We start from the raw sequence: 16,366 nt of genomic DNA, 5'->3' as shown, positions 1-16,366 counted from the left end.
AGCGAATTAACACTAATAAACTATTCTACGTCTAATTTTGGATTAACATCTATATCATTGTTATTAACGTGCCTTGAGTTTTGCTTATAACTTCACTGAATTAGATCGAATGCTTTTACTCTCTTTAATTTTCTGACTAAATCATTATCTAGAAGCTGGAGTACCTCAACATTGATATAGTTTTTACCTGCTGTTCCTTATGCAGATTGTTGTTAGGAATGTACCATCGTGCATTAAATATTACATCCTAATATCTTGTTTTCGAAACTTTGCGTGATATTTCTGTTGTTTCGGCTCGTAACTCTAGAATTTAACACAAAAGCCATAGCCTATTATATGCTGAATACCCACTCACTAAACTGTGGATGTTTTTTGAACTTCAGCTTTTTTTTTCATTTTTCCGTAACATGTGGTTTCCACCTGAGTTCAGTATCGAGGGTTATGCTATTTGGCAGTTTCTCCATAACTTGTTGATTTGTTGATTTATATATATATATATATATATATATATATATATATATATATCTATGTAACTAACTTAGATTCTTTAGTTGTTGAGATCTATATGCGCTGATTTATTTTGACTCTCTATTTTTCTATTCAGAATTGTATTTCGGCAATAGCCGTTTGCTGGGGGATTTAGTGATCTTATCTACAATTGCAGGCTCAAATTGCAGTGCTACCTGAAAATGTAGCATGTGTTTGCTTCAGTGTTTTCGTTGAATGTAGACAGGTCTCGGGTAAAAGGCAGATAAGAGGCTGATCCCAATACACTTCTCTGTGACACAACTGCTTGTATTTTCCTCAAGTCTTAAGCCCCCCTAAAGTAGCCATATTCTTGTTTGACTCTGAAGTAACGGTTTTGGCCATTACTTTAGAGTCGGCATTTTAATCTTATGCTTTAAACCCTCATGGCAAACTTTTATTTTCTTCTAGTGGTTTTTCTATGACACCGATATTTCTGTGAATCTGATTAGAGGTGGATAGTGTTCCCTGAAACTCAATTATTGGTTTTATACTTTTAAATAACTTTTTTTTCAAATAATTTGGGCATTGTTGTTAATAGTGATGTTGGTCGGTACGACGTTGTTTTAAGATGTGGTTTTCTTGATTTAGGAATCATAATTATTTCAACCACTTTCTACAGTTGCGGCAAACATTTGCACTCTGAATGAAGTATTTATGATGTGGATCGTAATAAGTGTTTGTTTTTGGAAGTTCTTTTAATATTTTCCCGATAATACCGATGATATTGTGCTAATACCATTTTTTATTTTTCTTAAACTCGGTTAAAGTGGCAAATGAAATTTTCACCCGTTATTGTCCAACCTCATATTTTATCAGAGAGTTTGCATGATAGGTTCTTTTAAGTTTCTGGAGGCTTTCCACAGCGAATTCTCAATGCTGGTACTATCAGCAAGTTCACGCAGAAATTCACTCGTGTCATTTTGTAATTCTTTTTATTTCATGTCTAAGTTGGGCTGATCCTTGTAATAATATCATTTCTTCCTCGCTCGTCCTTTTTCTGATATTAGTTCAAGTATTTCTTTTATTTCTTTACCTTTTAGTTTCCGCCTGATTTCTGGGGTATTTTGCCACGCGGAGTGCGGAATATCCTTGATCAACTTTTCTACATCAAGATTCAGTCCTTCCTCAGTCTATATCCGGTCTCCCAAGTTGATTTTTTCTTCTCAATGCACTCAAACCGATTCTTGTATTAGACAGCAATTATTTAGCTTTGACATAATGTACCCACTTAAAGTCAGAACGATCGGTGAATTATATGAGTTGAATTCAAGATTTTCTTCCATATGCACATAAAAGCTTGATATGTTTCTAATTATGTAGAAATCCAGCAGGTCCCAGATATTATTTGAAACCGTTAGCTAATATGTCTGTTTACCTGTCGAAATAGTTTCATAACTATATGCCTGAACAGCATTTAACGATATTCCACCCTTTGTTGTAATCAGAGGTCACCATCTATAATAAAGTACCGTTCTTAGTGTTAATGTCCACAGCTCTGGCTTGGATATCTTCTGATGCTAATTTAATTTCCTCAAAATGTTGAATATATTTTTTTATTATTACCACACCTCTTCCTTTTGCTGCGTTTTCTGGATGAATTTTTCAGTAGGTTTTGTAGCCTCAGGTTGGGTCACTTGAGTGAGTTGATTGCTAACCACTGTACACATATCAATCATCTCTCTTGAATTGATAAGGATACCATTATATTGGGCTTGAGTATCATTAGATAACTTATTTGAATGGCACTGGCGCCTACTTACGGGAATCCTAGATGACTCTGTATGATTGCTGCTCCCTGGGATTCCTGGTTGTGACTAATAATATTGAATAAAAATATCCCTTTGTGTTGTTTTGACTTTTTGAAGGTAGAAATATTTTTAGTGCATGTTTTGTTGTTGCTTTTAGGGGTGGAGAAAACTATAAAATAGCGATCATTTTTCTTGATAAAAATGTACGACTGTAAGTAAATTATAAAATATTCAGGTTGCCCAGGATATTCAAAGTTAATGTAATTCTCGATATTCGTCTGTTTATTGTCACAAACGAGGATCTTTCATTGATTTAAAGTTACGATGTACTTCGTTCAGTTCTTGGCGCCCGCACTCCCCTTATCTCGAGTACTTTCTTGATAAGAGCAAAAGTCTACACGTTTTTTCCCCTTCCGTCTTTTCTTGTTTTTCTCCCAAATCATAATAATTTCACACATAATTTATCTAATAAGCTGCTTAAAATATATTTTAAATAGGCTAGCAAATTAAATCCTTAAAATTGTATGCATATGTCATTTCTACATATAAAGTGGTAGAAAAAAATTAATAATCAGTAACTAAATATTATTACGTTCCAACGACACGTAACAACAGTGTTCATAGAACATTTTTCGAACTTTTATTTAACTGACATTTCTATGAAAAATACCGAATGCAGGAATGGAGTTGTATATCAAAAGACGTAATAATTAACGTTTTGAGAATTCAGTTATATTTTTTTACAGATGTGGAATAAATTGGCCACCAAAATCCTGCAATTTAGGTCCGTCGGATAGCTTGTGAGATTTTCTAGAGGTCTATTGAAAGCTAAGCTAATGATCTATGGTATGACAAGCTAAAATTTACTTATATCCTTTTAGTCAATTGTCGAAATTGTCAAAATATCAACTAGATCTATATGGCATGACACTAGCATTCTTCCAAAAATGCTAAAACATTTCAAACAAACACTGATGCTTATACGGTAGTAAAAACTCGCGTAGGGTCCGCGACCCCAAAACTTTCTCGGCCTTCGGGTACCATAAATCAATCCAGAACAATATAGGCTGATGTCCTACAATTTGGACACTGACGCGGGAAGTTTTTTGTGGTATGTATGCTGACATGAACTCCTCTCATATTAGGCAGTCCTACATAACTAAGACGTTTATAGTTATAGTAATTAGAAGAGAATTACCGCGTATACATTAAGAATTTTCCTCCACCTAGAAAAAGGAAACCAAAAAGAAAATAAAAAATCAGGTGATTGAAGCGAACTAGATCACATGAACTTGTATAGTGTATAAGTGTATTCTTAACTGTAGCTTAAATAGTATATATTTATTTTAATGTACAGAGAACTGTTTCTGTACTCGTGTAACATATAGCAGTAATAATAAATTAATTTACAAATTAAAGTTGTGCTAGAATATAGAGATTATCCAATATAAGATATAATTAATAAAAAATACTTTATCAATATTTTGATTATTTCTTCATTAATAGTCAAGTTAAATTATATCATGAAGAATACTATAAGAAGTTTTATGAAAGATATATGTTTATAGATCTCATATCTAATCTCCTGAGCCTATCGGATGCAACAACAACAACAAGGCAAATCATTGAAATTACTAAGTTAAAGTAATACCACAGTCTGTTGAATTTATACTTACCGCCGAATTATACGTCATACACCAGGCCCTAATATATGTGTCTATTCAACCAAACTCAGTGAGGGATTTTCTCATCCTCTCAGACTCCTACAGATCGCTGGATTTCTCCAATGAGCGGAAGAACAGTCATCCCATTGTCTCCAAATTTCTGAGTCGCCTGAGATCACTCTAGCTGGCTCGTCATTTGCTGACGCTAGTGTAGATTCCCTCTCACGTTGGGATAATTGGGAATGAACAGGCAGATGCCGTGGAGGTCTGCCGTCCACCTTGTCGAGAACATATGTATCCACACAGACCTTTATTATCAAAGACGCTGGGACTCAGAAAATAGATTAAACAAATATTTTGGCATAAAGAGTGACTTTTTCAGTGCCCTTCATGTTGCTCCTACCTGCTCCCATACGGTGAAACTCAATCGTCTGAGACTGAGATATTGTTATTTCTCTCACAGCTACTTGATATCCTCAAACTCTGCATCGAGCTGTGAATTCTGTGACCAATCTCCAGTCTCTGTACTCCACCTTTTGAGCGACTGCCATCGCTTTTGCTCTATAAGAATGAGATTCGGACTGAATAATTATAAGGAACACTCTAGTCGGCGACAATAGTGATTGGTTGATGGGAATTTTGCGAGAAATCGATTATTATCAAAAACTTTTACTTATATGAATCGTTCCCTTAAGAGTCAATAATTGTTGTTTCTCTTTGTATCTTTTTACTGTTAACCCCTGTTCCTGTCACCCTAAACGCTCACATTTCTCTGTGACGTTCATTCTTTTTATACTAACAATTTTATCCATGCATACTTTGTTTGTCATATATTTTATTTAATTTATTATCAAAAATTATTTATTTACACAAAAATTTTGTGTTTGTCCACGTCCTTTGCATGGAATCTCCTGTTTGAATCACAATGCACAATTATATAGCCGTGAAATAATCGTCGAAAGGGACAACAAAATTAAAGTAGCACATTGTTGCAAAATTCTGCTTATTTACTAGATTTAGTTCACTCTGTATTTCAGCTTTTCCCACATCTCAAACATTTTTAAAAAATGGATGGTCATTGACAAGATTTTTTGAAGTTGAAATCCTTTTTTTGAACTATTCCATGCGATTAGTTTAACAACCTAGTATTAATTATGATTGAATTACCAAATAATATCTAATATTTAGCTTTAAAACTAAATACCACATTTTCACTAATTAATTATTAAAAAATCTTACCGAAATCAAAGAAAGACAAAACAGGGAAGACGTATTTGCCTGAAACAAATAGGAAGATAAGGAAAAACAAAGACAAATTATTGTAATTACTTGTCCTTTAGGCTGATTTAATTTTCGCGTCAAAGAAACTGGGGCGAGACATCAATCAGCAAACCGAATAGATTTTTTTTTCTTGTTTTGGATAAATTGAAAACGGAAAAGTTTGGCGTCACGGAATTCGAGCGATTGGTCGAAGAGAAAAAGGTGAAATCAATTTTGATTTTTTCGTTGCCATCGGAGACGAAGGAGATGTATTGAGAGTCGACTTGTGTTTTTTTTATGCTGCCATTTCGGACAAGAATTTAAATTTAAATCGTTTTATTTCTTTATTATTGGTTCTGTATCTTTTCAGATGCGTGATACTTCTTATGAATATTGAGCATTCAGTATAATAAATTGATATCAAATGTTTTCCAGCTGATAAGAAAGCTATTATTGAATAAATATCAACAGATTCATTCTCTTGTACTATAGTCTATCCAAAGTAGCAGTAAACTCATGTCATCTCAATTTATGATGTAAAAACTTCGCAATGTTGCCGCATTTAACGTTAAAATTTTACATGTTAGTTTATTTTAGCTTTGATGTATAACAATATTCTACTATAAATAAAATAATCGAACAAAAATAATATAAAATATAATTTATTACAGTATATCTAATATATATATTATCAAATAACTTAAAACTACAGTTAATTAAACAGCTACAATAGTTTGTAGGTTAGAGATATTTTATTATATTTAGATTGAATAATTTTCCAGCACACCAAAGTATTTTATTTTCATTGGAAAATATATTATCTTTGTATGTTTAGTTCTTGTTTCCTTCGTTGCTGTTTTCCTGACAAATCATCCTGATATCATTCTATTTCTCCTTAGTTTCTTCATTTACTACCTGTGTAGATTTTTTTGATAAAATTAGGTTTAATTACTGCAATGCTCTTAATGCACTTGCGGGTATATGCAAAACAAATGCCAAATGCTCATCTATGTTCCGAACATTTACACACTATGCACATATATCTTTAACACTTTTTAATACAATCAGAATATACTAGAGTTATCCGATATTAATTACTTATCTATAGTCACTCTTATCATTCTGTCTTGATACTGTCAGAATTGAATCATAATCCCACCTCCAGAAATCCTGATTCACTCAGTGTCACATTCTGAGCCACTATTCAAGTCAAGAACTAAGCTGTTAATTTAGAATTTATCCGACACTAGTTCACAATCCACCATTTGCCAATTTCTTTTTCTATGAATCTGATAGAATTCCATATATTGTAGTTATTCCTTAGTACATCTCATACTAATTCGATTTAATTGAATATGCAGTGATAGGGATGAATGCTATCCGCTGTGGCCATATTGTTCAGACATCTGAATTATTGTGTATCTTTTCTCAAGCGTATTACTAAAATAAGTTGTAAAAGTAAAAGTAAAATTAAAAGACAATTAAATATTCCATTTATATTTACCAAGTAAAAGTATGATTTACTGTGCTATTTAACAGGGTATCTTCAAAATTGAATTTAAGTTTTTATTTTTAAGTTTTAGAATTTAGTGTAGCAGTTCTGAAATTTTTATTATTTTATCATATTTTTTTTCGTATAACTCTATTCAATGAACAACAGCCCACATAAATGGTTGGTTAAGTTTGTGTATATTGACATACTTATTTCTTATTTGGAACATTTAGATAACCTAATTTCTAAGATATCGATTCTTTAAGAGCATGTAAAATTAGGTGGGAAACCAAGTGTATTAGGGATATTGCAAGACGTTCGAGATAAAGATAGTGCAGATGTCAAGTGTTAGGTGGAATGCATTAACATTTCAATCCCTTTAAAGACCTCCGATGTTTTGTTTTGTTCTGGTCTAAAACCTAGACTTGGTCTGGACTAACAAGTTGGACCCGGTGATGGGGAACTGCCTCTGGGTCACCCCTTTACACCACATACCTGTAGGTCACTTCTTTTACTACACTAAAGGCAGGATATGGCACCTGCTAACCGGACAGCCATTATTCGCCACAAGGGCCCGGCGAACAGTTAGTGAATCTGACGGTTTCGCGAACTTGAGCTATCACACAACTGGGTGCCGTTATATAGGGGCGAAATACTGCAGCGACGGATAACGGCGTAGCAGCCTGGAAAAGTGAAAGGTTACCTATGACTTCATGCTAAGTTCCCATGTTCCCATATTCCCACATGTCGACCAGATCGTGAACAGACACGTTTTCAGAAGAATTTGAGCTGAGTTGTTATTTGTGGAAGGTTTGAGATGAATCAGTTTCATTTTAGGCGGCGAGAAAAATAGTTAGGTTCATCATTAATTGTCGTCGATACCCATCTATTCTTTCTAACTTAAGTTTATTATTAATAAAGTGCTATTACTATCGGGGGTAAGGAGATGCGCATCATTCACCATTTTTCACCTGTTGACGAAGCTTGGGCAGTCAATGGTGGCACGTCTAAACCAAACGATGATCGGTTACTGAATCATTGGAATTACCTTTCAATAACATCCCAGATAAACGTCTCGGGGTTGCCAGCTATTCGTTATCAGGTTCTAGTTGGCGCTGTTGGCAACCCGCCCATGTTCAACATCTGGCATTATATTTCTAGGTATTTTGTAGACCGTTATTCCACTATGTAAAATTCGACATGCCTCAAGGTCGCTACAATAATCCCCTGCCAGAATTTTACATACAATTATTTTAACAAATAAAAATACAAAAATGTATGAACAAAAAAAATACAAAATACTGATTTGCCAAACAAAATGTGCTTTGAAACCTATGATATATCAAAACGGTTGTGGTTGGTACGGTTGCGATCTGGTACGGCTGTTGATATCTTCCGGTCCTACAGATACCGTTGCTTCATCGTCGCTTTGGCACTTGAATATGGTTTATCGACGACGTTGAAAATAAGCTATTTTTCGGACAGGGCTCCCGTAATCGACGCTGAGGGAGGTGCGCTTGTTCGACGACGTGGTAGCTTATTTTCTTCGATGACGAGACGTTGACAGTTTTGGTACCTCGGCGAAGACATGACGTGTCTACGGTGACTGCAATTGGCACGTAGCTTCTGAAGCTACTCTGTGACTAATCCGTAGCCACATACGTTACGCTAATTGAGAAAAAAAAACAAATTGCGACGGTATCGGACCGAAGCTGCCCAAAACCTTTCAAATCAAAATGTCTGCCATTATGACAGAGACGGCGAGCGAAGGAAGACATTATGATTTAAATATAGCGCCGAAAGAAATGTCTAGTCGAAATGCTGATGATTAAAGGGTGTTGTGAAAAACTCTAAGGATTCAAAAGATTGCGAAAGAAATAAAATTTGGACAAAAAATTTAAAAAAAATAAATTGGAAATAATGAAATGAAATTTAAGGGCCATTGTTCCAGCACTAAAATAAAATTTAATGAGGAACAAATGTTTGAATGAACGTGATTCTGAACGAACAAAAGTAAAATCGAAGAAGAATCGTATTAAAAATATTGAAAATGTTTAAACAAAAAATATAACGGCCACGTAAAATGCACCATGTTGCACGTACCCTCCATTCACGAGTCCAAACCCAATTTTGCGAAAGATCACGTCGAGGTCACCACTTTAGGGTTTCGGTGAATGGGGGTAAAACGAAATGAAATAGTGGTGTTTACATTATGTGACCGTTATTTATTGAAGTAATATAAAAATGTAGAAAATATAAAATAGATAAAACGGATGGCAGCGGTGTTACTTGTTGACGAGGCTTGGGCAGTCGATGGTGGCACGTCTAAACCAAACGATGGTCGGTTACTGAATCATTGGAAATACCCTTCAATAACATCCCAGATAAGCGTCTCGGGGTTGCCAGGTATTCGTTATCGTCTTCTAGTTGGCGCTGCTGGCACCCCGTCTGTGTTCAACATCTGGGATTATATTTCTGGGTATTTTGTAGACCGTTATTTCACTATGTAAAATTTGACTCCAAAATAACCTCAAGGTCGCTACAAAACAAACTATATAGGGACAAAAGAAATGATTGATGGTATTTATTATTATATTTTACCAAAATTCCTCATGCTGATTTGTCTGATTAATAAAATGTACAATAAAAATGTATAAAATAAATCTAAAATAAATCAAAAAGGGTCTAAGAAACAGTGGGTTGCGATAGACAATACTTCAATTACAAATTCTATGTCCCGTTCTATAGTTTAGTGATAGAAACGATGAAGATTTACTTGTATTCTGAATTAAAATGTAAAACAGTTGTTACAAATTAATTATACTATGGAGACTTAATTTAGTTACCATATTCTGTCATTAAAACTATTTATTTGTGACAGTTGAATTATATTTAAAAAGAAAATTTAAAATTATTATTAACTTCTGATGTTCTCCACTCCCTTTAAATATAATCTATTGGCATTTTTTTAGTTTAAAGTACGTGTGCAAAATTTCTTGCAAATGCCTTCCTTTGGCCAGCTGATCACATTTTACATTAGAAATAACATGTTTATTTTAGTTTAGTTCAACTTGATTCACTACAGGCATGTCTTGTATGTATTTTCGTCAGCGATATCTATTGCGGACCTATTTATCTATCTATATTGAAATATTGAAAATGCGGACTATCAATGTCAAAAACTGTTAAATAACACAACGTTAATGATGAACCTTATTTTGACAATATTTTTAATATAATATCAGAAATATATATAGTATATAAAATTAATTACAGCAACAAATGTCTTTATATTAAAATGTATGCAAACTATCTCATGAATTAACACACGCTATAAAATTTTGGCTTTTAAATGCCATTTAATTAATTTTAATTTCCATTATGTTTTAATAACTAACAGAGTATTAATTAGTTTAAATTAATACATCACTGAACATTATAACAAACGAATAACGAGACAGATTATTTTCAGGAATAGAACTAGTTCAGACCATCAAATATAAGTTTATATTATTTTAATTCTTTTTTATCTTTTTAATCATAAACATAGAATATATGAATAAAATAATACATATTTGTATATCAATTAAAAAAATAACGAACACAATTATTCACTTTATTTTTTACATTATAGAAAATATATTAAAATAGTGTATTTATAATAATTACATGAACTATTGTATTCTCACAACATAGATCAATAAAGTAAATAACTAAAATAATATTAAATAATTAGTAAAAGTAACATTTTTCAATATGTCAATTTTATTTTCAATATTCTTTACAATATCCCATATCAACTCAATTGGATTAAAAATGCACTGATAGGGAGGAAGACGTAAAACTCTGTGGGCGCAATATTCAGTAATCTGATCTACTATGCATCTTTTCTCAACCTACTTTCTAAAAATGTAAATTACATAAAATGCAATTAAATATTTCATTTATATTTACTGAGTAATAATTTGAAATAGTTCATTCTTTAACATGATTTCCTCGAAATTTATTTTATGCACTTTAAGCCATTCCTTAATTGCAGCCTTTGTTGATGTACTTGTTGGGATTTTCTCCACCAGTGTACTGAATATATATGGTAGACGAAATACGAAATATATGTTTACGAAATATATATGGTGCATTGTACATAACAATAACTGATGGGTCCTCCAAGTTCTTTGAAAACTGATTTTCAAACTACCGCAAAGACAAGTTATGGTTCATTTCTTCATGGTAATTACCCGTGGACTTAGAGAAACACTAATTCTGCATCAGGAATAAAACCATTCTTGGTTCCAGTATGAAGAATTATATGTCTGCAATGAATAAATTTTATGACTAACAAAACCTAATCGATAGTTATTTCACCGTTTTTCCATGAACCTTTGTTGCCTTTACACTATATTTATTATCATCTTGCCATGAGCACCCCAATGTACCATTCTGAAATATTCATGTCTCATTCAATAGTATTCAAATATTTCTATAGCTTTGAGATTTTTCCAGACTAAAAATTTTCTCTGAAATAATTGTATTTAATTATGTTTCGATTGAAAAAACTACTTACTGTTTTATACATTTCGTATATTTGATCTCTGAACCACCAAGATTAATCTTGAACAGGTGAGGACTATTTCGCATAAACACGGTTTCTTTTTGGAGATTTTTTGGGTTATATTGTTTTTTTTTATATTTTAGTGACTGTATCCGTACTAATATACAGTGCAGCTGCAAGGCGCAAAAAATATTTTGAATAAAAACCGCGGGGATTTCAGTTTCTTTAAAACAAAGCATTAAAAAAACGTTTGCCGGTTTATAAACCGTAATTATAATATTTTGATGAACTTTCGGACGTTTTGCAAACGGAAAACTTTTGCAGGCTCATTCCGTTACGTTTTCGTAATGGCATTCTATCTTCTGTAATAGCATTCTATCTATTTTTATTTATAATAAAATGACAAGTATGATATTTTCTGACTGTAAAACGAATTTACAACTTTAGACAGACATATATTGACACTCGTGTCAGTGCTATTTTGAATTGACTATAGGTCACCTTTAATTTCTTTTCTCTGATTTTCTTAATTCACTGCTTTCTATTTTGCCTTGTGTCCCACATAAGGACTAAAAACTGAACCCTTAATGAATGCATTAATATATGTTTTACATGCAATATTTATTTACGGATTTTTCATCAAATGCATTGGCTAATGAAACTTGAAATGGATTAGAAAATAATACCAATAACATTCACAGAAAGTTCTTAATATATTTTACAATTGCCTATAATAGTCCCAACAACTGTTCCAGAACATTATCCAAAATTACCAGTTCGTGGGCAATGGATTGGTTGATGTTTATATTATTAATCTGAAAATCTGCTTGCGAAAATATAAATGCCTTCTAAACAGCATAGAAGATTCTGGTTATTCTAGAATTTTGTTAATCTACACTAAGAGAATTTTCCACATATGTTGTGTTTTCCTTTCAGAGCTGAATACACCTTCCGACTAAACTTGCACATTAGTTTGTATATGTAACTATATATGATCATATATTTCTTAATCGTTAAATCATGACCTAGATCTAAATTTGAAAAAGAAAATATTTCTTTCAAAACCATGCCGTCTTTTATTATAAATATCATACAATAGTATCATGTATATAACGTATTAAATATAACATTGAATGTATTCGACTATATATAACAGCATTACGTAATCGATTATAAATTATATTTTCTTTATGCTCCATACTCTCATTATATATCCCATTATTTTCTTTAATTAACGTTAATCTATACTCAACTCGAGCCAAACGAAGGGCTTAATAAATAATTAACATCAAGCCAATGCGGAAGGGATTATTTTAATATAAGTGTGCGCGTAAACCCGTTACGTAAAAGAATAACTGACAACTAATAACGCTTGGTGGTGAATGCTTTTATTTGACGCGGAGTAGCTGTTAATCATCTTGATTGATCAACATTTTAATGGAAATACTCTCCCAGATATTAATTATTGTCAAAACACAATCTAAATATAAAAGGGTTTCGTTATAGCGGGAACAGTAAGAAAGGTGTTATTTCAACAATTTCTCCTGAAAAATTCTGCTTTATGAAAAAGTGCGGATTAAAATATAATTATAATTATGGATTAAATCAATTAATATTTTATTTTCTTTCATGAAACTATATTAGTACTGATTTATTAATTAACATAATACTTCCAAAAATATGTGCTTTGATTATATATAATGTTGGCTGTTAATTTTGTGAAAACAAATGGCGACTTCACGAACGATACTGCCGAATACACTTTTACTCTAAAAGGAGAGTGTAAAATTAAAAGTATCATATATTTCTTTTAGCATTCAATTCATTAGTAACTCAATATAGCGTCTTCTTTATGAAGAAATGACCAGCGAGGTAAATATGGTATTTCTCGGTATGAACAGCTTTCAGTTTTGATAAAGTTATCTTTATTATCAATTATATCTTTATCTGCCACCAGGTATCTTATGATTAGTTGGATTGCATTGCTTTACATAAAATTTTCGCTCATGGTTATTATTGATATCATAAGAAAATCAACAAATTTTTCACAATAGAACTAATTAATCATGTTGGAAGAAGAAGAGAGTTTTATATAAATCAAAGAGTTTACACACAGTCTTCATTAAAAAGTCTTCATAAATCTCAAACTGTCTACACATTACACAGTTAACAAATACTATTAAACAGTCTTCATACATAACAAACAGCCTGCAAACACGGTCTAACAAAACACAACCCACACACACATGAAGGAGTCTACATATTCAATCTTCATTAAAGAATTTTCATAAAAGTTAAGCATTCTAAAACTAAACAGTTATTACAAAAATCAAACAATCTATACACACAGTCTTCACTAAACTATTTACATACAAATCAACTAATATATACATACAGACTTCAATAAACAGTTTTCATACAAATCAAAAAGTCTACATAGATAGTTTTAACTAAACATTCTTCGTACAAATCAAACGGTCTACACACTAAGTAGCATTTATAGCAATCAAACAATCTACACAAACACAGTCTTCACTAAACCATTTTTATACACGTAAGAATTTGAAATATTTCAGTTTTGAGTATAGTTCCTTTGAAACTGAATTCCTGTTTTGAAAATCATTCCTTCATTACTGCCTTTGTTGAAGCCCCTAAAACTAAACACCCTAAGTCCCTAAGCCACTAAACAGTCTTTACTAAACAGTCTTTATTAATCAGTCGTTATACAAATCAAATCGTATACTCACACAGCTTTCACAAAGAAGCACTCTTACTGTCTTAGTAACGCTCAACGTTGCATCATTATCAAATACACCGAAAGCTGAATTTAGATTCACTTTCGCTATCAGTATAGTAACTATTCAAGTCACAGTTAAAAGTCTAATAAATTAGATCCGTTAAATGTATAACCGAAAGAATTCTACAATTAGCGTATATAACTTATATAAATGTAATTACGTCGCAATAATTACAATGAATATTTTGGCCCAAAAGGATGTACAAACAAGAACTGTAGCTTGTATATGTGGAAAGAAGAGTGGAAATCAACAGTTTTGTGATTATCTATAAACTGACGGTGAAAGTGAATTTAGTGCAGCTTTCGATGCTTTTGATAATGATACAATGTATGTGTAGAGTTACTAAGACAGAGTTATGAGAGTAAAAACAACTAAAGGTATGCACATAATTAATAGAGTATAACTGTACACTGACTGTCCAAACTATTGATAATTAAATTTGCGTCGCAACATACTGCCCCCCCTGAACCATTTTTTTCGAAATAGTAATAATACTAATAAGAATTACTAATTCTAAAACTACACGGTTTTCTTAAACTCATATAAATTTAATTACGTCGCAACAGTAATAATTCTTTGCCTACACACACATGAACTTAATTGGATTTAATATGCAATTATAGGGGCCAAGACATAATATTTTATGACCATATTGTTGAGCCATCTAATCTACTGTGTATCTTTTTTCGAACTCTAGAAAAAGAGATAAACTTCGAGAAGCGCAATTAAATATTTCATTCATATTTACCGAGTAACAATTTGAAAGGGTTCAATATTTGCATATACTCTTCAAAACTTAATTAATGTTTTAAAAACCATTCCTTCTTTACAGCCTCTGTTGATGCAATTGTTTGAATTTTTTCCACCAGTGTACAATGATATGGTGCATTGTCTATAACAATAACTGATGTTTCCTTCAGCTTGTCTAATAATTGAAATTCAAGCTAGAGCAAAAACATATTATGGTTGATTTATCCATGGTATTTGCCAATACCAATAACAATATGTCTGCAATGATTAATTAAAAAATGATATAACCAACAAAATTTAATCAAATTTTTTACTCAAAGCCGTCACAAAACAGTTTTTACTAAATATTCCTCGATAAAAAGCTATCTCTAAGCAGTTCTCTCACAAATCTAGCAGTATACATTATCAGTCTTCGCTAAACATACTTACTAAACAATATTCACTAAAACGTCTTCATAAAATTAAACAGTATATAAACACTTCACTAAGCAGCTTTCACTAAACAGTCTTCATAGATATCACATATTGTCTTCTATGGACAAATCAACTAGATTACATGCAGTCTTCCCTAAACATCCTCCACTTAACAATTTTCATTAGATAGTTTTTAAGAAAGTCATTCAGTCTACACACACAGCCTTCACTAAACAGTGTTCAAACAAGCCAAAGTGAATACAGACCCAGACATCACTAAATAGTCTCCGCTAAAAACTTTTCATAAGCATCAAAAATTCTACAAAATAAATTCTTCAGTAAACCAAGCTCAAACAATTCAAACAGTATATACGCACACTTCACTATACATTCTTTATAGAAATAAAATAGACTACAGGCACAGAATTCTCTAAAGAGTCTTCCCTAAGCGACTTTCACTAAACAGTTTTCATACAAGCCAAAAAGTATACAAACTCACACATTACTAAACAGTCATCACTAAAACAGTCTACACTAAACAGTCGATAAGTCCTCATTAAATATTCCTCATTGACATGAAATTCATTTTCAGTTCTTTACAAATAATCCGGTATACCATATACACACGTAATCCTAACTAAGAAGTTTTTGTACAATTTAAGTGGTCTACATGCACAGTCACATAAAAATAGTCTACACAGTTTTCATTAAAGAGGATCCATAAAAGTCAAACAGCCTACACACACAGTCTTCATTAATTCATTTTCACTAATCAGTCTGCAACCAAACAAGAGTATTCACACACAGTCTTCACAGACTTCCAAACGTCACACACACAGCCTTCATTAAAACGTTTTCATATAAATCAAACAGTATACACACACACTTCACTAAACCATTTAAATACAAATCAAACAGAATACATACACTCACTTCACTAACCAGTCTTCATAGACATCAAAAAGTCCACACACGCAATCTTCACTAAATCGTCATCATAAAAATCTAACAGTAAACACGCACACTTCACGACAGTCTTCATAGAAATCAAAAAGTTTACCTACACAGACTTCATTGAAAGTTCTTCGGAATTCAAATCAAACAGTTTACTCACACAATCTTCACGAAAGAGTTACTTCACTAACAGTCTTCAGTAGACG

At 32.2% G+C, this 16,366-nt stretch overlaps 2 protein-coding genes across 3 annotated transcripts in view; one reads left to right on the top strand and one right to left on the bottom strand.

Annotated features, from left to right (window-relative positions):
* LOC143190354 (orexin receptor type 2) overlaps positions 1–16,366 on the top strand; it is a 419,319-nt gene that overhangs the window by 150,346 nt on the left and 252,607 nt on the right. The gene's annotated exons all lie outside the window — the stretch shown is intronic.
* The window catches only part of LOC143192013 (aly/REF export factor 2-like), a 33,058-nt gene continuing 20,715 nt past the window's right edge, over positions 4,024–16,366 (bottom strand). Inside the window, exons 3-4 of the mRNA XM_076397473.1 lie at positions 4,402–4,501; positions 4,024–4,265 (exon numbers count right to left, since the gene is read on the bottom strand). Coding sequence (XP_076253588.1) covers positions 4,024–4,265; positions 4,402–4,501 — 342 coding nt within the window. The remainder of the gene's footprint in view (positions 4,266–4,401; positions 4,502–16,366) is intronic.

Source organism: Rhynchophorus ferrugineus, unplaced genomic scaffold, assembly GCF_030347505.1.
Source record: "Rhynchophorus ferrugineus isolate W39M unplaced genomic scaffold, kcgeb_rfMv2 rfM2, whole genome shotgun sequence".
NCBI lineage: Eukaryota > Metazoa > Arthropoda > Insecta > Coleoptera > Curculionidae > Rhynchophorus > Rhynchophorus ferrugineus.
This window is presented reverse-complemented; position numbering and strand designations above follow the sequence as displayed.